Raw genomic sequence first — 22,848 nt, 5'->3', positions numbered from 1 at the left:
AACGCAGACAGTGTAATAAAAATGTACACAATAAATCGTAAGAGAAGAATCATGTGAAATGTGTAAGTGAGCTGAAAGAACATCAATAAAACAGAGTAATAAGTTGACTTGGTTTGTACCTCAAGAAAAGCTAATGCTAAGCTTAAACAAACACTACCCGCTACAAATAAAAAAGGAATTATAAAACCACTTATTGCTTTCAACGTTTGTGCCCTGAAACTATACAAACGGTATTCAAAGTAGTGTATTGAGAGATTCGTACTTGAGAAATTCGCAATGTCTTTTAATGATAATTTGTAACCTTATTTCAATGCTTTTTTGTGCTTCGTCCCCCAATTGCGTGGGTTCTACAACTTCAATAAACGCATTCAACATGTAAACTTGAAATCTGAAAGTTTGTGTCACGTATATGAATTGATGTATATGGCCTATGGTACTGAAGCCAACCAATAAATACATTTTTAACAAAACTCCAAAATATAGTGAATTTTCTCGTTTAAACATGATACCACTTATAACCATTTCCAAGTCGTTTTCGTCCGTATAAACCATTACTACTGTTAACACACATTCTAAAATTAAAATACCGACAACATAAACTGTCCAGAATCTCGCTTCTTTTTTTATTTGGAGTTCAACTTCTTCACCGGCGGTGCTTATCTTCCAGAGATCCAAGGAAGCCATCACATCATCGACCATAGTGTTCTTATATAAATGCGTAAAAGTGGTCAACCCGATCTGAAATTTTCCTGAAACATTTGAGAAGAAATTTTGATGTGTTTACCCATATGTTGGTTAAAAGTGTAGATCCACTTCTGAGAAGCTCCAACTTGCTCGGGTTTGAACATAAATGAACGATTTGGAAAATCAATAAAACGAAGTGGTACACGAGTGAGATTTTCAGAAGTGCCTTTAGAACTGGATTTTGGTAGATTTTGTAGCTTAGCATGTAGATAATTCTCAGCGGATCTGTCTCACAATAAAAACGATGATTTAGTTATTTATGAAACTAAAAGCATAACTAATTCTCTCCTTTACCTTCTAGTTGTGTAACTTTTTGTACCATTTTTAGTCTATTTACTCCAGTTAATTTGCCGACTTTACTAGGAATAATAAATTCTGCATTATATGACATTAGGTATGTTTTTGTACTTACCAAATTTTTTCTAAACGATTTTGGAATATTTAGATTCTCAACTTTGCTGCGTTCTCCAATAGAAATATATAACATTACTAACATTTTGATTTCCTTCAGTTATTACAAGATTAAAATCATATTAAGGAAAATGATCTAAGTATCAGTTTAATTATCAACTAATACTTCTATATCTATTATTTAAACAAAAGTTTTAAAGTAGGTCGTCAACAAGATCATTATTTCGGACAATCGGACAGTTTTTTATCTTTATTTCCGCTATTATTTATTATAAGTAACTTTTATTAACTTAAAACTCATCACTGAACATTTTCGAAACATTTTGAATAAATTCAACCACAATGTCACTCACGGACAATGCGTCATTCACGGATGAAAAAATGCATTAATTCAATCAGTGATCTTATAAATCCTCATCGCCAGTTTCATTATAGGGATGTTCACTTGCACATTTCACTACAGCGCCGTCTACCGCAAAGTGATTGCATATTTGGTGCAGAAACAAACCGTTTTCTGCGTTATCGCGTTACTTTTACGGCTTAAAATTGCATTTTTCTGCTGGATTTTTGTTGCACACTTTGCATAAATAGTTACAAATTGTTCGTAGAGCATTTTAAATAAAAGATTTCTTCAAAGAAAATTTATTGGATCAATTCTTGGTGTTGACAAATTATCAAAATTACAATTTATTCCCAAACACCAAATTTTATCAAAAACAGCTGACGCGCGTTTCGATAGCAATGCTATCATCATCAGAGCGATGATTAAACTAAAAAAAAAATGTGCGATTTAGTTTTTCGGGCGCTTGCGCCCATGTAACTAATCGAGCATTTCGTGTTTTAGCCTTACCTGTGACTGACCGCGCGTATGCATGGAATTTTCTGAAAATGAAATGTTGGAAATTAAACAGATTATTTATAAATTATACAAAGAAAAAAATGTGCCAACCGTCGAGGCCATAAAGGCCAGTTTGAATCAAAGTGGAATTCCTTTCAATTACTGCCACAAAACATTGAGAAACTTATTGCACAAAATAGGTTTTACTTACAAAAAATTGAATAAACGGCAGAAAGTGATGGAATCTGAACGTCTAAAAAGATGGTGCACAGAGTTTGTTGGACAGATTCGGAATTTCCGCAACCAGGGAAGAAATATCGTCTACCTAGATGAAACCTTTTATGACACACATGATGTTGTAATAAGAGGCTGGGTAGACGACTCCGGGAACTGCATTTTAGACACAGCCCCCATCTAGAGGCAAAAGAGTAATTATTTTACACGCAAGCACGGAAAATAGATGGGTCGAGGATGCTTTATTAATCTCAGCCAAGAATATTATGAATTGCTCGGCCGACTACCATAAGGATATGGATGCCAAGCTTTTTGAGTAATGGTTTTGCGAAACGCTCATTCCAAAACTTTCCCCTAATTCCGTCATTGTTATGGACAATGCTTCATACCACTCTCGACAGGATGAATCCAAAAAATATCCCACAACCACCAGCAGGAAGGATTATTTAGTAAGTTTTTTACAGCGCCATAATGTTGAAGTGCCGGAACATCGTACCCGACCTCAACTATTGGAACTTATTAAGAACAGAATTGAAAGGAAAACGTCTTATATTTTGGACGCACTCGCAGCGAATCACGGACACACGGTTCTCCGCCTGCTTCCATATTATTGTATTCTAAATCCGATAGAATTAATTTGGAGTCAGTTAAAGCATCATGTCCGGAAGTCCAATCATACCCCTGGCCTGAGTGGAAGTGTCGTAAATTTAATACGAGAAAAATGCAAAAAAATTGATTCCACGTTATGGAGGAACTGTGTAAAACACGTTGTGAATATAGAAGATGGTCTTGTTTCAAATAGAAATTTCCCTGAAATTATAATTAATGTTAACGATGAATCTGATGACGACAAAATATCGCTTGAAGACGAAGATATATAAATTAGTTTTCTATGTTTTTCCCATTTTATGTATCTAATAAATTTTGTATGAATTAAAAAAAATCAAATCCAAATACGCCTTCAAATTAATTATGAGACCAGCAATTAGTGCTGTCTCACCCAAATAACATCTACCATCCTCATTTAGCGGTAGCCTGACCTGTAGCACCGATGCCTGTCATAAATAACAAGATAAAGGAATCAACAACTGTGGTGGTTTCGCCTCTTTGTGCAGTGAGTACCCCAATTAAGTCATCCCGAATGCGAGTCTGGGCCCCCCAACGCCCCAACCCAGAACCAATTCGCTCGGTTAAACTAAAAACTAACAAATAATTCGTCCTTATATACTAAAAGCTTGTCGACGCGCACCCTTTGGCGCAGGTAGAAGGGAGTAGAGGGAGGAGGAGGGGATGGGGCCGTTGTCTGAGTTCATTATTACATTTTTGTTCCTAAATATTTCTAGACTTTCATAAATGTCTAGAAATTTACAATTATTTACAATTTTAATTAAACGTAGACAACTTTTATCAATGTGGTGGTCATTGTCAAAAACATGTTGGGCAACGCTTGATTTTTCAAACCTTCCAAATTTGAGATGAGCTTGATGCTCTTTGAACCTTTTCTTTTAAAATTGACCTTCTTGTTTGCCCAATATATTTCTGATCACAATCTTTACATTTAATTTCATAAATCCCCGACTTTTCTGTTGTTTCTACTCGGTCTTTAGGATTACCTAGAAGACTTTGGAGGCTTGGACCCGAAGTAAAAACTACTTTCAGATTCAAACCCTGGAAAATTCTTTCCAGTCGCTCTGTCACTGAAGGTGAGTAAGAGATGGTGACAAAAGAAGTCTTCTCAGGTGTTTTCTGAAAAGTAGAACATTAATTGACCAATTTCTTAAATCTAAATTTTTTAACAATTTTATCAACAATGTTGGGATCGAAACCGTTACACCTGGCAGCATTTTTAATTAATTTTAATTTCTTTGTGAATCTAATAGTATATTAAAGAACGTGTTTTATAATGGCCAATTTGGTGCACGAGTTCCCGGTGTACAAAACGAACCGTAGGCGAGTTTTGTATGGGACGAGTGCACCAACGCCATTATAAAACAAGTCCTTTATACTATTTTTTCAAATTTGCACTCCTTTTTTAATAAAAAATTTTAATTTTCCAATTCTAAGAGTTTTCGTGTTACACGATTGGTAATGGTTTTGTAACCACGACTTGCTACTTGATTTTCAAATTTAATTTAAAATTTGACATTTATTGAGTTTCACTGTCACTGAATTTTGACATAACGTAACCTAACTTCACAGCCAGTATTCGCATCTATTATACAGGGTGTTCAAAAAATGGCGGACCAACTATTCACTACGTGAATCTTCAGATAATAACTAGTAGCTAAATTAAGTTTTTTCAATTATTGAGTGCTTCGTTGGAAATCTACAGCCACTTAAAGAGGCGCTAATTATGGCATAAATTTTTCCTTATAATGAACTCAAGGTTTACAAAATTCAACTAGAGTTCATGTTTTGGGTGACATTTACATACTTACAGTCTTTAAATGCCTTAAACGTGATGCAAAACGTTATTTTGCACTTTTAAAATCAAGCTCAAAAGCGCAAAATTAATCTGGCTACATTTCACTTCAAGAATTCAGTAATTAATTGTTGCCTAGTGCCTGAGAATGACCATTTTTTTAGAAAAGTCAAACATTTTTTAGGTGTCACAAACTAGAGGAGTTTATTTCTCTAATGATGTATAATTTTGCTGAATATACCGACACGTGAAGGAAACAGTCGAGAAGCAGTAAGGGGCAGTAAGGCTTGTGAATTTCTTAACTGGCAAATTCCCTCCAAGAATACTTTTCAACGAGTTTATCAACAGGTACGTGAGATGGGCCGATTGGAACCAAATTTATCAGGATCATGGAGGACCCAAGACTATTCACACACCAAGAAGAGAACAAATGGTTCTTGATCTACTTTGTGACTTTTACTCGTCAGGTGTTATCAAATTTAATTGCAAACCATAGTAACCAATTACATGATTTATTAATAATTGTAACTACCAAAGTGTTGCTCTGGTATCAAAATTATACTCCTAATAATTACCGAAAGAATTGAACACTGTTGCCGTTTTTCGCAATATTTAAAGTTATTTTGCTCCCGTTACAAAGCTTCAAATAAAAATTTTAAACAGCATTTCCAATTCACAGCGTCTTAGAGTTTGACGTTCTTATCAGTTGGTCCGCTATTTTTTGAACACCCTGTATTTAGGTACAATTATTGTTGGTCGCAATGGACAATTCAATTATATTGATACATTTTTTATTCACACAGCAATTTATTAAACACAAATTGACCAAGAACTTGACAGGAAACGGGTGACTGTCAGACTAATTATTTCTGCCAATTCTTAAAAAAGAAAATTTCTTACTTTCAGTTCTTTTATAGATACCTATAAACGACTCCAAATTGAGTACTCTAATGGACCTATTAAAGCGGCTAATTCGAAAAATTTGTTTAATGAAAAATTCAAAAGCCTGTAAACAAGAAAATTTAGACTTGCTATCTTATGTTGAGGACAATGATGGAAGTCTGCAGTGATGTAGCGAAGAGTACTGGTTTCCTTCCTATAAACATCAAACTTTAATCTGTTCTTATTTTTAATTACAATTGTATCTAAAAATGGAAGTTTTCCGTCTTTCTCTATTTTGCAAGTAAATTTTATCGTTGGATAACGGTTATTTATTTTATTAAAAAGTCATCAATATTTGACTTGTTTGTATCAAAAATGGCAAAAATGTCGTCCACATATAGTTCCACCAAGTTGGTCTGAGCCACCATAAAATCATAAAAATTTGAGTGCTACCACAACTGGATAGCTTGTGGTATTTTTATATTTATGACGAAACAGCTGCCCTGGCCTGGGATGGTGTTCTTATCGCAGGTTGCAAATTTGGGTAAATAAACCCTCATTATATGCACTTGAAAATCTATTCAAGCTGTCCCGTTGCGGTTGTCCGCAAATTATTATGATTTTATGGTGGCTCAGACGAACTTGGTGGAACTATACCTAATCCAGATTTTTGAAAAATATTCAAGCTCAGATTCAAGGAACTTTGTCGTTCGATGGCCGGGTTCAGCGCACGACTTCCATATTTTTAGAAATTCTTCACTATGTGGAAAATTTGAAATGGGAAATTTTGCAGACAGTCTTCTGGTAGGGGACAGTGGCTATCCCGTAAAGCGCTATTTAATGACTCTTTTACTCCAAGCGAAATCAAGCGGAAAATTTGTTTAATGAATGTTTAATTCGCACAAGGAATGTGGTGGAACGTTCATATGGAGTTTGGAAGAGAAGATTTCCGTCACTTGCCTTAGGTTTAAGATTAAAATTGGATACCATACAAGCCGTAATAGTTGCAATTGCGGTTTTGCATAACATTGCTTGTGATGAGGGTGAACCAGAACCTGTGGTCAATGAAGAACAAGAAGCAGCTGTTAATATTGTTAATAATGTTGACGTTCAAAATGCTGAATAGATAAGTGGTGGAATTAATAATATTACAAGATATAACTTGATACATAGTTATTTTGAAAGATTGTAACATTTATTTAAACCAAATTCAAAGAAATTTACTAAATATTATGAAGTCTTTCTTACAACAAAATCTGCTAATAAACAAATAAAAAGAAAACTTAGAATCTAACTGCAGAGATTCTGAATTTTCTATTCATTTTTTAGCAGTTTTTGTTCTAAAACTTTCATCCTAAGTTCGTGTTCTTCTAAGAATTTTTCTCGCTGCAACTTCACAAAATTTAATTTTTCTTCTATAAGTATATGCCCAGGGCCAATATATTTTTTGGTACTTCTTGTTTTAATCATTTTTCCACCTGTAATCATGTTAAATAAAGATTTAAGAATTAGTGTTGGAGTAACTTTTTTACTTTGGAGTTTTTTGGTCACAAGTTCTCTCAAATTTCTTGTTGCATATGAACTCTAGTTTGTTTCAGAAGATGGGTCATTATTTGATGTACTGGGTATCGGATCCAGTTCTTCACCTGATTGATTAAATTAACTATAATCATTATAATGTAAATGTATTTACTTTTTTACCATTTAAATCGAGAATTGTAACCGTGGATGTAATTGCTGGTGTTGTGAGCAGATCGATCAGAGACTCTTTTCTTAAAGCAACTTCTAAAAAGTGTGCGTTAAAATAGCAGATAAACAAATTTAAATTATTTACCATTGGTGTTATTTGAGTCGCTGTCGTAATTATTACATAAACCTTCAATCTGTTTGCCTAACATTTCTTTTATAGCCTTATTCACTAAAGTTCTTCAGAATTTCTACCACCTGTTTTAAAAAAAAATTGTTATGGGCGTATTTTTGTTTCGTCTTTCGCTTTAGGTTAGCATATTTTTCTTTTAGCCCTTTCACATTACGAAAATAGCTTTTGCAACTGCGGCAGTTATATTTCATACCAATTGATAGTGTGGCCCCCATTTTAGTGTTAAAGAGTATATACACATTGAGCAGTGTATTGTACTATGCTAGGAAATTTTGGAAAAGTTGGTATTACTTGCAAAGTAATGAAGTAGAGGGGGATGACGCAGTCAAAGTTTTAATTGATGACATTTTCTGGTTTTCAAAAAGTGGATTGTAAGCGGATGAAAATGCTTGCGCCAACGTTAAAAAAAGCCATTTCGGTCTTCACTTGCTCTGTACCAATGTGTAAGTTGACATTTAAGGTTTCACATGAGGGTCATTATTTTGTTTAAAATTTTAGAGCATAAACTATTGACGAGAGTTCAATGGTTACAAAGGAATATTGTCTGGCCACCATGAACTTCACTGTTCTGTAAGTTTCACCATTCAAGAAAGGTAGACCTAATGTTTGGTGTATTTCAGGCCACATTCAACTTCTTTCTATTTGATAGTTTGGTTATTGCAAAGTTTGTTTGGTGTACACATACGATATCGTTAAAAAAAGTGATCACTTTTGTAAAGGAAAATACTTTTGGAACCGTCTAATTGCTACAAATCTTAAAAATGCACCATTAATGGGACACAACTTTGTTAAACTTCTTTGCAATAGGAAGTTTTGTGCTGACAACCGCACCTCAGAGTGAATCCCATGACAATTGGTCATAATTTGAAAAAAGACGACATTTTATTTCTTACACTAAAACAACTTGAAATCTTTGATATGTGAGGTATAGACGTATTCAAATTCAGCATTTCAAAATCCTTGATGGTTGAGGTAGATAGAATTTACAAACCTAAATACGAATTGAACACTTTATAGTTGCCTATGTAAACATTAAAAGCTTTGCTAAATTCTCCATGTGTTTTACTTCTAACCAGTTCTTCTAATAAGTTAACAACTTAAATATTTCAGTCATAGGACTGCGGGCCACGAAAACTTGATAATTTCATTGTCAACAACTAGAAAATGAATCCACTTCTTTGAAAACCATTCAAAAGCCATTCCAATTTTGAAATAACTTCAAATTTCCGTAAATACGGGAGCCAATTGCCAATGTTTACAAATGATGACGTTTCTGTCAAAGTACTGTCAGACAAGGTCGTCAACTTTTGGTGTATAAAAATGTCCCTATGAAGTACATTCCTCCACACAATTTTTTGGGATAGTCCCAAATTTCGGGCCAAGTTTGACATTTGGACCTAACTATCAATTGGTATGAAGTATAAATTCTCTTTCGATTTTCTTCCATACGTGTTCTTTTTCTTTCCATGTAACATTTCCAGACTTTTTACAATCAATACCATTTCTATTTTGGTCTACTAATGCAACTAGCAGTGTTGCCTCTTCTACAGTAAAGTTGGTGGATCGTTTGCTAGGCTTTTCCATCGCACAGGAACACTTTTCCGTTTCACTTTTAATAGAATGTTGAAGTAACTTTTGTTTGACAATGTCAAATGTTTGACGTTTGATGCAACTTCACAGCTATACACAGTTGTACCAACTTAACGACTTTTTGATTAATTGAGAATCGGCCAATTAAAAGTTAAAAAATCATTGAAAAACGCCATTTTCGATATCCAAAAGTTAAGTTTTGGTTAATCAAAAATTGTCAATTACGTGATCAGCTAATTAATCAGCAATTGAAAAACCGGCCCTTAGTGAGTTACCCATGGTCAGTCTGCTTACTACGATAATAAAACCATAAATAAAAACTACTTCTTAAAACCCCAGCCCGAATGGTTTAGATTATTATTACCATCATCTTGTGGTCAGGACAATAGCTAATAGTTTTGACTGCACTGATGGTGAAATTATTATTGCCCATGGCCAGTAAATCTTAAATACTTTGATAATTGAGTCCGATACTTTACAAATTACACCCATAAACTATAGATTATGCCAGTATGTACTAAAAAGACTATTCTGATTTTATCGGCTTTAAACACTTCAGTCATGACAATTCTGAATTGACAACTTGTCAATAATAATGCAGAGATTGCACTCAAATTTTTGAAGCATCAGAAAAATGACGTCTAAGATTTTGTGTCCGGGGCTGTATGTTACAGGGTAATATATACATAACACTGGCTTTCAATAACTCTTTTCCAGGGGTCTTTATCGTAATGCTTAAGCTTCAGCTTGTAAACATTATTTATAAAATTACATGATTTCAATTATTTTAGAAATTCATTTAATGAAGTATGAAGGTGCAATTCTAATTGTAAAATTAGTCTACGCATGTGGAATCCTAAAAATTATTTCGCTTTCAGCTAAGTTGTTGTATTTAATTAATCAAAAAATCATTAAATATTCATTTTACAAAAATTATATATAGCATTTAACATAGTGCACGTTGAACAGATTCATATGCCAAAAGCAGAAAGCAATTTGCTTAAATAGTTTTCGAGTAATCATGTTTGAAAAAATACATTGAATTTGCTCTATACTGAAATTTGTTTGAGACCCCTTTAAGATAGAATTTATTTTTTTATTATTCTGTGAACGATTCCTTTTTCAGGCTCGATACTGACATGCTCAGAAAGATGAAAAAGGTAGACCTAAGCAAGTTTGGTATTGAGATAAAATCCTAGGGAAAACAAGGAAAAGTAACACTTTTTAAGGACTTTTGTGACTTTTCGAAAATATGATCGAAAGAGAAACTCTGACGTGGCAGATCCTATTGACAAAACTTATAACTCATTAAAACAAATTTTTACATTGAAGTATTAAACATTTGATAAAATACGGAAATTGTAGTATACAGCACTCTGCAGAACTAAAAAAGTCAATCAAAACTTTTTACCTTCAACTTATCATTTTACCCTCATTCCTAGTCGATGGTTTATGGCGATATCGTTTGTAACTTCAAGTCTTAGAGGTTTCAAACTACACGACAAGATTACCAACAACATTTTCTGATTTATTATGCTCCAACTAGACCAGTTTAATTCGATGAACTTGAGAAAATTTTTTTTAGACTGAAATGTACATTGCTTCATTTAGTTAGTTTTATACCTCTAGTATTCTTACCTCATCTTCAATGTTTTGTCCGAAGGAAATAATAACGAAAAACGCAGACAGTGTAATAAAAGTGTACACAATAAATCGTAAAAGAAGAATCATGTGAAATGTGTAAGTGAGCTGAAAGAAAATCAATAAAACAGACTAATAAGTTGACTTGGTTTGTACCTCAAGAAAAGCTAATGCTAAGCTTAAACAGACACTACCCGCTCCAAAAAAAAAAGGAATTATAAAACCACTTATTGCTTTCAACGTTAGTGCCCTAAAACTGTACAAACGGTATTCAAAGTAGTGTATTGAGAGATTCGTACCTGAGAAATTCGCAATGTCTTTTAATGATAATTTGTAACCTTATTTCAATGTTTTTTTGTGCTTCGTCCCACAATTGCGTGGGTTCTACAACTTCAATAAACGCATTCAACATGTAAACTTGAAATCTGAAAGTTTGAGTTATGAATATGAATTGATGTATATGGCCTATGGTAGTGAAGCCAACCAATAAATACAGTTTGAACAAAACACCAAAATATAGTAAATTTTCTCGTTTAAATATGATACGACTAATAACCATTTCCATGTCGTTTTCGTACGGATAAATCATTACTATCATTAACACACATTCTAAAATTAAAATACCGACAACATAAATTGTCCAAAATCTCGCTTCTTTTTTTATTTGGAGTTCAACTTTTTCACCGGCGGTGCTTATCTTCCAGAGATCTAACGAAGCCATCAAGTCATCGACCATAGTGTTCTTATATAAATGGATAAAAGTGGTCAACCCGATCTGAAATTTTCCTGAAACATTTGAGAAGAAATTTTGATGTGTTTACCCATATGCTGGTTAAAAGTGTAGATCCACTTCTGAGAAGCTCCAACTTGCTCGAGTTTGAATATAAATGAACGATTTGGAAAATTGATAGAAGGAAGAAATACCCAAGTGAAATTTTTAGAAAAGTTTTTAGAACGGGATTTTGATAGATTTTGTAGCTTAAAATGTAGACAATTCGCAGTGGATTTGCTGTAAAAAAATTGAATGAAATAAGTATTTAAAAAAAAGAATAGATGTGCTATTGTTTTGTGTTTTATACAACATACAACAAAATTAAAATTCGACATTTTTTTACAGATTTTGAAACTTTTCAGCGGTGAAAAATGACATTATTTTTTTCTACAGCCCATTAATATTAAATATAAGATAGTATATTATCTAATATTAGGTACTTACTTTTAGACAACATGTCTAAAGACGAGATCAAACGTTTACACAATATTTAAACAAATATTGGCAATTGGTTGAAGTAAATCCAGCATCCAGTCTCAAAGCAAAACGTATGATTTATTTAATCAGAAACAGAAATTTAGGAGTTTTCGTGCTCTCATCTGCAAGTTATAAAAGAAACAGCATTTGGCGACAAAAATAAGGTTAAAAAAGCCAAAAGTTTATAACTGAATTAGAAAAATAAAATTATTCTCTTTACTTTAGTGGTGACACCTTTTGTATCATTTTTGTGAGTCTGTAACGAAAACTAAGTTAAAAACGGTTCTTCAATGTAAAAATTCAGAAGCATTCAATTTGTTTCAGGTTTTGGAATATTTAATTTCCCGCCTTTTCTGCAGTCGGTACCTATCTAGTCTAGTCTAGTAATACTTCTACCTATTTCTGATTCTAATGATCAAAATGACAAAGTTATTTATTCGAACTACTTACTACTTCACTAATGATAGTTTAATATCTTTTAGTTATTATAGCATTAAAATTATATCAAAGGAAATGATCAAAGTACAAGTTTTCCCATTAAATGATACTCCTATATTATTTAAACAAAATTTCCATAGTAGGTCATCAAGCAGTTCAGTAGTTAAGACACTTGTGCAGATATTTATAATTATATTTTTAAAACTAAAACGGTATTGTCCTCAAATATCAGTCCACAAATTTCGGACGAAAATTACTGAAGCACTGGAAAGTCATTTCTGGAGTAAAATTGCGTCTTGATTCTAAAGCCCGTTTTGCTTCATCAGCTCAGAGTTATTTTTTTATATAATTTTCATTTCTCGGAACAACCAAAAATTTTCATAATTTTTCATAAAGTCGTATAATTTTAGTAATGTGTTAGAAACTTGAAATTTGCAGACGTTACAACTCTTTGGCTAGCCCTTTACCTGTGCCAATTTTCAAAAATAAACGACAAAAATAATTACGAAGTTTATACAATTTTATTCCTCAGAACGTTGATCCATTCGAATTAGCCCACAACGGGTTTTACTACCTCAAAACGTTCGATATTTGTGCGCTGTTTTCATTGCAACGTCGAGCTGAGAGCATTTCGTTCAACGGACGTAGTTTCTGAAGAACATATCAAGTATTCAAAGGATTGTGGTTTTGCAAAACTCTGTATTAGTAAACAAAAGTTCATATTTTATAGGATTGAATATATTTTGGGTATTCTACTTATTATAAGATTTGTATGTATGATGATGATGTTGGTTTATAATAAATACTGTTTAAGAAATGTTGTTGATGAGACGTATACAGCATGGTCTAAATGCACACCTATGACTCGTCATTGCAGCCTGCAGCTCTACGGTTTCTTTTTCAGATCGAGAATCAATCTTCAGAAAAACCTGTCTAAAGTTGTAGCAGCAGTTGCTGCTTAAAAATGACGGAAAAGTTACGCAAAGCGGCGACAAACTATTTTTTGAGCAATCTTGAACAGTGACCTTGAAAGAAAATGTAACCTTGAAACTAAAAATTGAATGGCGTAATGGAATAGAGGGTTAGTTCAAAATGTGTTCAGAAGAAAATACTGTTGACTATGTGTGTCCTCCATATGCAAACCCCATGTTGGTGGGTGAGCGTATGTTCTTTTTGAACAAGAGCAAGTCAAAGTATGTGAGTGTCGGTTTAGACGTGAACGTTTGTTTTACCCCAATTATCCATCTGGGTAAAATACTTGGTGTACCAACGTGGTGTGGAGCTGACCAAAGAAGAATTTCTCACTTTTTTACAACACAAAGAGTGGATCTTCAGCGCTTTGGATGGAAAACAACCAATGAATATCGTGAAATCAACACCCACATTCACCCTCCGAGTAATCGAACAACAATACAAGATGTTGTTGATCCAAAAGAACAATGGAATCGATCATTATCTATACTTTGGAAAAGAGTCGCTGCAAAAATTATTTCAACTCAATGATTTGGGGAAACTAGGGCAACACCAATTTGAGGAATTCTTTGAAAACACCAAACGAAGGGTAAATGCTAAACAGAGTGGCAACCTCCTTAAACATATAGAAGAGTTGACTTTTGACAACACCCCTAACAACAACATATTGATAGAGTTGCGATACAGATATTCCGAGTTTATTATATTACAAATAAATGAGTTTTTTAGATGTAAAATGCCATTTTAATGTATCAATAAACAAATGATTATATATATTTATTTTATTAAAAAATTGTATAAAACATTTAAGTAAGGATGTTTGATAGATCATTAATCCAAGAGTTGTGCTTATCATCCATTTGCCACCATTTCACATAAGCCTTTTTACCTTTCCTGCGAAGTATTTTTTCAACCAAGTGTACGCCGTGTTATGAAGGTGGTACTAATTGTAATTCTTGCTCGTAAAAACTCCCGGCTATGTTTTCATTAAACATGTCGCGTAATAAATATGTACGTGGGTAGGTGTTGTTCACCTTATTAACGGTAAAGACCTCATTTGAATATTTTGGTAAATAGTCCTTTTGAAAAATTGAGCGATCAGGTAAAAGCGAGGTGTTTTAGGGTCGACAGTTTTTAATTTATCGTACACATTATGTAAGATGTTTTTAGCAATAAGAAAAACTATAAGACTTTGAACCGTCTGGCTAAAGTCTTTCTCAACAAAGGAGGGGACTTCTTATAAAACATCCTCATACATATCAGTTGATAGTCAGCCGACACAACACTATTCACATCATCATGTGCAACACGAAAAAGCCCTTCTGTAAGTATTCTTCCGATTATTAACAATTGTTAATTACTTTATTTTTAACAGTGGTTTAATGTGGTTTTGTAAAAGACCATTGGGTTCTCCCGAAAAACTTGGACAAACATTTGGCCAAGTGTCGGGCTGCGTTGGTCACGCCGCCTCCTCTTCCCGAGGATCCGTGGACGCCGCCCTTTGAACCAAGGGAGGAGCGTTACAAATTCATTCAACTCCCCGTCTATTTTGATGAGGAGTTGTGGGCGTAGTTGTCGTTGTCGATTGTGTAATAAAAAGACTTTTTTTAATCAACAGTTGATTTTCCAAAAATCATCGCATAATAAATTGAGTACAAAAAAATATTAATCATCGATATCAAATAAGTAAAACATCGCTCCTGCGTTCAACTTGGATAATCAAATTAAAAAAATCTATCCTGTATATGAGATACTTGGTGAATCGTCGGTCAAAGTAAAACATCTGGGTTCAAGGCCAGGACATCAAATAAAAAATCTACTCTGTATATTAGATATTTGGTGCGTCCCCTGTATATGAATCATGTATAAGATCGTCATCGGCAGCCAAGGTTCAAATGAGTAAAAAAAAATCACCCTGTATACGAGTAAAAAATATGTATATCACTCCTATACTTGGGTTCAACTTGGAAATCAAATAAAAAATCCATCTGTATATGAGATACTTGGTGGCGTTCAAGGTCAACTGCTAAACGTTCAATAACCAGTCAGTATTTATTGTAAATCATTTTATTTGAGTAACAACAATATTTTAAACAATGTTATTTCTTGAAAAACATCACTGCCACTAATGTCACTAATGGCCTTGAGTATTAAAATATTATTTTTATACTCAATGCTAATTGTATTGTACTATTGTAAGGTTCCACGGAAGTCACTTTAAAAAATATCTCCTTACAATCCTTACACGGTTTTCCATATTCTTGAACGCATTCCCTCAATTTCTTCTCATCACAAATGAGGTCGATGTTAAATTCAGTACTATCAAACGTTTCATATGGGGGCGTCACACGACTTGCTTCTTCTTTCCTTTTATCGTAGCAACACTTGCAATAATCAGACAAATTAAAAAATCTTTGCAAAGAACTACCATCTAAGTCCAAATGACTCAGTTGATTAAAATAACAAGTTTCACTAAACAAATTACCACCCCTACACGTGAAACGGAAATAGCGCATGACCGTCTTGAACAGAGAGCTAAGGGAGACTGTCCCTCGTCGGCGGTCGGGTAGGCACTGCCGCAATTGACCTTGGGAAAAAACAGGGTGAGAAGTGACCTTAGAATGGCCTTGGAGTGACCTTGGTTTGTCTCCCCATTCTCTCACTACTCACGCTCCAAATAAAAAAGAAATTATTAAACCACTAAATTAAACTGTCCAAACTGAATTATAGTCAGAATTTTATAACTTTGGTTTAACTTCGCCTACCTTTTAGGCTAATAGAATTTTGGGTGAAAGTCTGATTCAATCTGCAACAATTTGATAGTTCGCTAATATTTGTCTGAACTCAGGGTAGATCTGTCCACACATTAGAAGATGAAACACCATAAAAATCGACAAAGGTTTCACGATTAATTGAATTCCTGCAAGACTGCAAATCTTCTTGACAAGTGTGACACTAAAGTCGTCAAATTTTTAATTATGTTGGGTAAAGAAGGCTAGCCATTCCTTGATTCGACAAATTCAAATCGTCATTTGTAGGCGGGGTTAAGCCAAAGTTATAAATTTCCTACTATAGTAGTCGAGTACTGAGAAAATCGTACCTGAAAAATTCGCATTGTTTTTTAATGAAAATTTTTAACCTTGTTTCAATAGCGTTTTGTGTTTCGTCCCACAATGGGGAGAATGCACATTTTTGAATTTTGATGAAAATCGATAGTTTTCATGTCGTATAATATGATGTTGCTAATAGAAAAATTGCAAAAAAATTGTTTATAATTTTTTAAGCGTTTTTAAAAGTCCGATTCGAGCGAGATTGGAAAACATACCTATCAGCGAGGCTAGCTTTGTGACGTCACATCTCAGCTTTGCTCTTAGCAGAGCCGTGCGTTTGTATTACTCTAATTCGATTGCCGTCTTTATAATTGAAAATGGGGTCAAAACAGAGGTGTTTTGTGCCAGAATGTAAAAGTGCTAGTATTAATGCACCCGAAAAAATATTTATACCAGTTCCTTAAGACAATAAGAAGAAAAAAAATGCTTTTCGGCCGCGAGATGTTCGATGTCTGATGTTTCTATAAAGTGTAATATTTTAAATTTATTGAAATTAATTATGTTATTACCCATGATACATGCAGGTATTACATTTTTTGATTGACTTTATCTCTAGTCCACATGCTACATACACTGACTTTATTTATTAAAGTGCTTTATACAAACTTAAAAACAATGAATTTTTTGCTTAAACTGAAGACTTTTGTTATATCCGAAACAACTGCCAATTGTACCTTTTCTTAAAGACTTGAAGTGTTGAGGGTTTTAATAAAAAAAATCCTTTGGCCTAACGAAAAAACTATTCGAAGAAATTTACCAATTTAGTTGCGACTTTTATTCTATAGAGTAGTCTATCTAGTATGTCCCCGGATTGAATTTGCAAAAGGAAAAAAAAACTTTATTTTTAATTTTACGCATAAATCACGGAATAAATAGTTTTTGCTTAAATTAAAACTTATCAGAATATGTTTCTAAAATCGTAAAAACCAAAAACTAACAAAGAACTTTTTTATTTTTAATTATGCAACAAATGCCAAAAGAATAAAATTTATTCCTTAATTTAAACCAATATTTGATTAACCCACACCTCTTTCAGCACATAGTTCAATAATTCTAACTCGTAATTCGACTGTTTCGAATTTTATCGGATGCAACTGCATTTATTATCCGAGTTTTAAATACTTACCCATTATTGAGTAAATTTTCGTTTAATCTTTAATGCACTATTTGATATTTTGAATTCACAGGTTACTATTAAGTACTTACGATTAGAAAATTCAATAAATAAAAATATGAAAAAATTGATTTTAAGAGTATAAACTAATAATTTTGAAATTTTAATTGCAGATTTATCTGTTTTGAATCAAGCAAAAATGTTATTCCATTGTCATTTTTTTGTAAAATGGAAAATAACTTTTTTTTTCTCTCTTGTGAACTCAACCCGGGAACATACTGTATAGTGGATTGTATAGAAATTAAAAATTAAAAAAACAACAAAAGCTTTGGATCAGTTATTGTTATTAATTTGGTCTGATTATAAAAAATCCAATACAGTAAACCACCTATTTAATTTCTACCAAATTATTGAATTATAAATTTTAATACGGAGAGCGTATTCTTCATAATAATTATTTCCGAATATAGAAAATAATAGATGGTTATTATATCGTAGGTACATAAATAAAATTCAATCAAATCAGAATAGATCAAAATGTAAAAACCATATTTTTTCTACAAAGATGTTAAGAGAGAGAAAGAAATAATAAATCTGATTGTGTATTCGTAGAAATTATCGTTAATTCGTTAAATGCGGTAAATGCGATAAATGCGCCCGCCGACCGAGAATGATGCAAAGCAAAAATGTGAATAAAAGTGTGAAAGTATACCGGTTGAATAAGAAACATCAACATAATAATTATAATTGTATTTCTCTTGGATAATAAAAACCCAACCATTCATTGTAAACTGACAAATCAAGTTAAAGAAAGATGTAGTTACCGCGACACTTTCACCGCAAAGTTAGGATTTCTTGATAAAAAATCCCATATCATTTGCACATCTACGTGTCTCAAATTTTGTGTGTAGGCTTTTTGAAATCCCGTTTCCATTGTGTATAAATTCTTTTGCAAAAACAATCATAAATTGCAACGCTGGTGTTAAACAAATGTTCTGCATACGGAATTCCATCAGTAGGCGGAGCGCGTAGCTGAGATGTGACGTCAAACCAATGAAAAAGTGTTTCAGCTCCCGCCTGAATATTTAAATTTCTTTAGCCAATTTTGGCAAAACCGTCATGTATTTTTCAAAAATTTTTGCACCACTGCGTTATTTGAACAATATTCTACAAAATTTGGTACAAAAACATATAGGTTACATTTTTTGCATTCTCCCTATTGCGTGAATGAAAGCATTCAACATGTAAACTTGAAATTTGAAAGTTTGTGTGACATAATGATGATGATGCACATGAGATATGCTACTAAAGCCAACTAATAAATACAGTTTGAACAAAATTCCTAAATAGGGTGACAATTCTGGTTTCAACATGGTACCACTGATAACCATTTCCATGTTGTTTTCGTACGGATAAACCATCACTACCATCAAAAAACAGTCCAAAATAAAACTACTGACAACATAAACTGTCCAGAATCTCGCTTCTCTTTTTATTTGAAGCTCAACTTCTTCACCGGCGGTGTTATGGTGGTTTTGTAGATTTCGAGCTCTTCTTTGCGAATTCAAGTCAGAAAACAGCGAAAATCGGCAAACAATCGTCGTTTTGCATCGAAATAAGCGGATTTTTCTAAGAATTTTGATGATTTCGTGCAGATTACTGCTGTTTTCTTGCAATTCAGCGGTTGAATCTTAATAAAAATTGGTGGTTTTGTAGATTTCGGGCTCTTCTTTGCGAATTCAAGTCAGAAAACAGCGAAAATCGGCAAACAATCGTCGTTTTCCATCGAAATAAGCGGATTTATCTAAGAATTTTGATAATTTCGTGCAGATTTCTGCTGTTTTCTTGTAATTCAGCCGTTGAATCTTGATAAAAATTGGTGGTTTTGTAGATTTCGAGTTCTTCTTTGCGAATTCAAGTCAGAAAACAGCGAAAATTGGCGAAAAATCGTCGCTTTGCATCGAAATAACCAGATTTCTCTAAGAATTATGATGATTTCGTGCAGATTTCTGCTGTTTTCTTGCAATTCAGCCGTTGAATCTTGATAAAAAGTGATGGTTTTGTAGATTTCGTGCTCTTCTTTTCGAATTCAAGCCAGAACACATCGAAAATTAGGGAGAAATCGTCGATTTGCATCGAAATATGCGGATTTCTCTAAGAATTTTGATGATTTCGTGCAGATTTCTGCTGTTTTCTTGCAATTCAATCGTCAAGTCTTGATTAATAGTCATGGTTTTGTAGATTTCGACCTTTCTTTGCGAATTTAAGCCAAAAAACAACAAAAATCAGCGAGAAATCGCCGTTTTGCAGCAAAATATGCGGATTTCGCTAAGAATTTTGATGATTTCGTGCAGATTTCTGCTGTTTTCTTGCAATTCAGCCGTTGAAGCTTGATAAAAAATGGTGGTTTTGTAGATTTCGAGCTCTTCTTTACGAATTCAAGTTAATAAACAGCGAAAATCGGCGAAAAATTGTCGTTTTGCATCGAAATAAGCGGATTTCTCTAAAAATTTGATTTAGACCTTTATAAGTAACGTATTACAATAAAATATTAAAGGACCAATTTAGGAGTTCTATGCAAAACGTAGTCAAAAAAATTTTAAAAATTGTTCGATTTTTGAATTTTCAAATGTCGGATTTAAAATTTTAAAACAGTTCTACATGAGAAACGACTTTTCACTGTTCCAGTACAAATTTCGTCTAAAATTTGATGACTAGTGTGTTCAGTTCGGCATGAAATGACACAGATCTTGTCGTCAGTTCAAATCTCAAAAAATAAAAGACACTCGGGCATTTTTCAAAAATCATTTTTTTTATTCCAGAAACTAATTGTCTACTATTCACGATTACATCTTAAAATGTATTTTTTTAAATGAAATCTCCAAACTGTTTCAGTCTTTTTCAGCCAAAAACTAAATAATTCGAGACAAAACCACACGAATCCAGTCGTAAGTCCAAAACCCAAAAAATAAAATGCGCCCATCAACTTTTCAAAATCAATGTTTTGACGAACTTCAGCGACGTTTTTCTGAAAAAACTTCTTCATAAACCGATTTTCTGTTCGTCTACCAAAATGTCGATTCCAGTGAATAATAAAACCACCTTCGACTAATCTGTAAAGTCTGTTGTTAAAAATATCAACAACTGGAGAATTTTCTTTCAATGGGAAAACCGAGTAGAAACACGCGATGTCGTCACTGAGAATTTTTAAATGATTCTGACTGTATTCATCCAAGTCTTCAGCAAATGTTACATAGTTTGTGTTTCCTGTGATTGTCGAAACGGCAAATCCTGCTTCCTCTTCTTTAATATAGCTATTGTCGCTAAGAGAATCAGTACGAAGTGCATGAAACTGCGCGAGCTTGTGAAGATTGTCGTTGGAGGTGTTGAGCATCCATTGCTTGAACCAGTCAGTTTTATCGAGCCACTTTACTTTGGCTTCAACTGTATCTTCCACTGTGTTAATCTGTTTGTAGAAACGCGGAAATCGCAAAGCTGTGGTCAAACCAGCAGAGTAGTAAGTGGTAAGAAGAGTGCAGAAAATTAGACATCCCGCTAGGAATAACCTCATTGATCGATGGGAGGAGTGAATCTTGTGCGCGGATCCGAGTACAAGAAGGCGTACCATAGTGACCATGGTGGATCTAATGTCGCTTCTTAGAGTGTCCTCCAAGATATAAAAAGTCGCTGAGCAAACTAGAAAAGTTCCCAAGTACAACAGCCACAACTCCAGTTGGAACATCTGAAAGACGAAAGTGTCTGATGGTAAAGGTTCGGTTTTTGGAACTAGCAAAGTTTTGCAAGTTTGATCATAAGGAACCGTCTTGGCGACGCGAGATCCTTCAAGACCTACCAGCCATTGAGAACAAGCAGCGATGTCGCATTTATTTTTCTGGACTTGCAAGCGAGCTTCAACAAAGAACGAAGTTTTCGCTTTCTTAATAAAAACGAAATAGAGAGGCCAGTTTGGTAAAACTTCTTTCAAGACTCGAATATCAACTCCATCGTGGTTTCCATAATCGTCATCACAGTAAACGAGTGGTGGTTGGTGGAAAAGAGAGACAGAAAACGTTTGGTTGAACTTTGACAATAGAGAAGGAGGATCCCAAAATGGGTGACGTACTTCTATGGGCTCTTCATTTCTGGTTTCAACGTAAAAACTTAAATTGTGCATGGCTGATGGCAACTCCAACAAACTTCTATTGAGAGTATCATTCGTGAAAATAAAAACTTGTTTGTGTGGCTTGAAGTACAAATTAACTCTTTTAGTGTCTATGATCTTCTCTACTTGAAAGGAAGATGCAAAAATTGTATACACATGACAAGCACAAAGCGCATTTTTCAATTTTCCAACACTTCCGATGTCCGCAATCACAATTTGAGTGTCTTTATCAAGCAAAATTTTACTAAAATCTAAATCCACACCATTTTCGATTACAAAACACAAACAATCGTGAGGATTATCAAACTTTTTCTGCACTAATTCAAGAAAACTGTAACAGTTAATTTCCAAAATACAGAACCAGATTGTACAAGCTTCAAATTTCATAACTCGCGGCTAAATGAATAAACAATATACCACTTCGTTTTAGTAGCAAACAAATTATGCCATTAATACATTATTATTATTGGATGTAAATTAGCCGTAAAAATAATGGCAGGTAGCTATTTTTAAGTGTTGGGCACGGATTCGTGAATAAATTACGTGGTAAAATTTCCAAATCGATAAAATCAAAGTATATTTACAGTTTCAGGTGTGGTTGTTGTACCTAATTTTGTAACAACTGACTTTCATTCTCAAATAATTTTATAGAGAAACAAAAAATTTCAACCGTTTTTTTGAAAATTTTGATTGTAAAACAGTAAAATTTAGCGGTGCATCAACTTTGGACTGGTTTATGTATAGTACTAAATTATAAAATTTTATAACAAAAATATAAATTATTAAAAATTTTTATTTTTGAAACGAATAAAAATTGTCAATCGTTTTCTATTAAATGCCGTTACTTTGGCAATTTTGATTCGATAACACTAAGATTTGACGGGGTTACAACTCTAAAGCTATTTATTTATTGTGCTTATTTTCATAGGCTTTTAGAACAAAAATGTGAATTTTTAGACATTTTCAATTTTGAGACAAAAAAAATTGTCCACTGTTATCTATTAAGTGCCGTAACTTTGCCAATTTGGATTCTAAAACAGTAGGATTTAGCGACGTTACTACTTTAAATCTGTTTATCTATTGTGCCAATTTAGTAAATTTTAGAACACAAATATGAATTTTTAGAAATTTTTATTTTCGAGACGCTAATTTTTTTGCCCGT

At 33.4% G+C, this 22,848-nt stretch overlaps 1 protein-coding gene across 1 annotated transcript; it reads right to left on the bottom strand.

Moving 5' to 3' along the window:
• Positions 1 to 20,538: 20,538 nt before the first annotated feature.
• On the bottom strand, positions 20,539 to 21,698 carry LOC148176776 (uncharacterized). The gene is made up of 2 exons (XM_088032818.1): positions 20,627 to 21,698; positions 20,539 to 20,552 (listed from the first exon to the last, which is right to left on the bottom strand). The coding sequence occupies exons 1-2, from the start codon at positions 21,696 to 21,698 to the stop codon at positions 20,539 to 20,541; spliced, it is 1,086 nt and encodes a 361-aa protein (XP_087888944.1).
• Between the last annotated feature and the right edge of the window lie 1,150 nt (positions 21,699 to 22,848).

This window comes from Gnatocerus cornutus, chromosome 3 (assembly GCF_029298725.1).
Source record: "Gnatocerus cornutus isolate USDA-ARS CGAHR chromosome 3, icGnaCorn1.1, whole genome shotgun sequence".
Taxonomy (NCBI): Eukaryota; Metazoa; Arthropoda; class Insecta; order Coleoptera; family Tenebrionidae; genus Gnatocerus; species Gnatocerus cornutus.
This window is presented reverse-complemented; position numbering and strand designations above follow the sequence as displayed.

Excerpts from the sequence above, each read along its gene's own strand:
- LOC148176776 (XM_088032818.1), bottom strand. The coding sequence starts at position 21,698 with ATGCACAATTTAAGTTTTTACGTTGAAACCAGAAATGAAGAGCCCATA.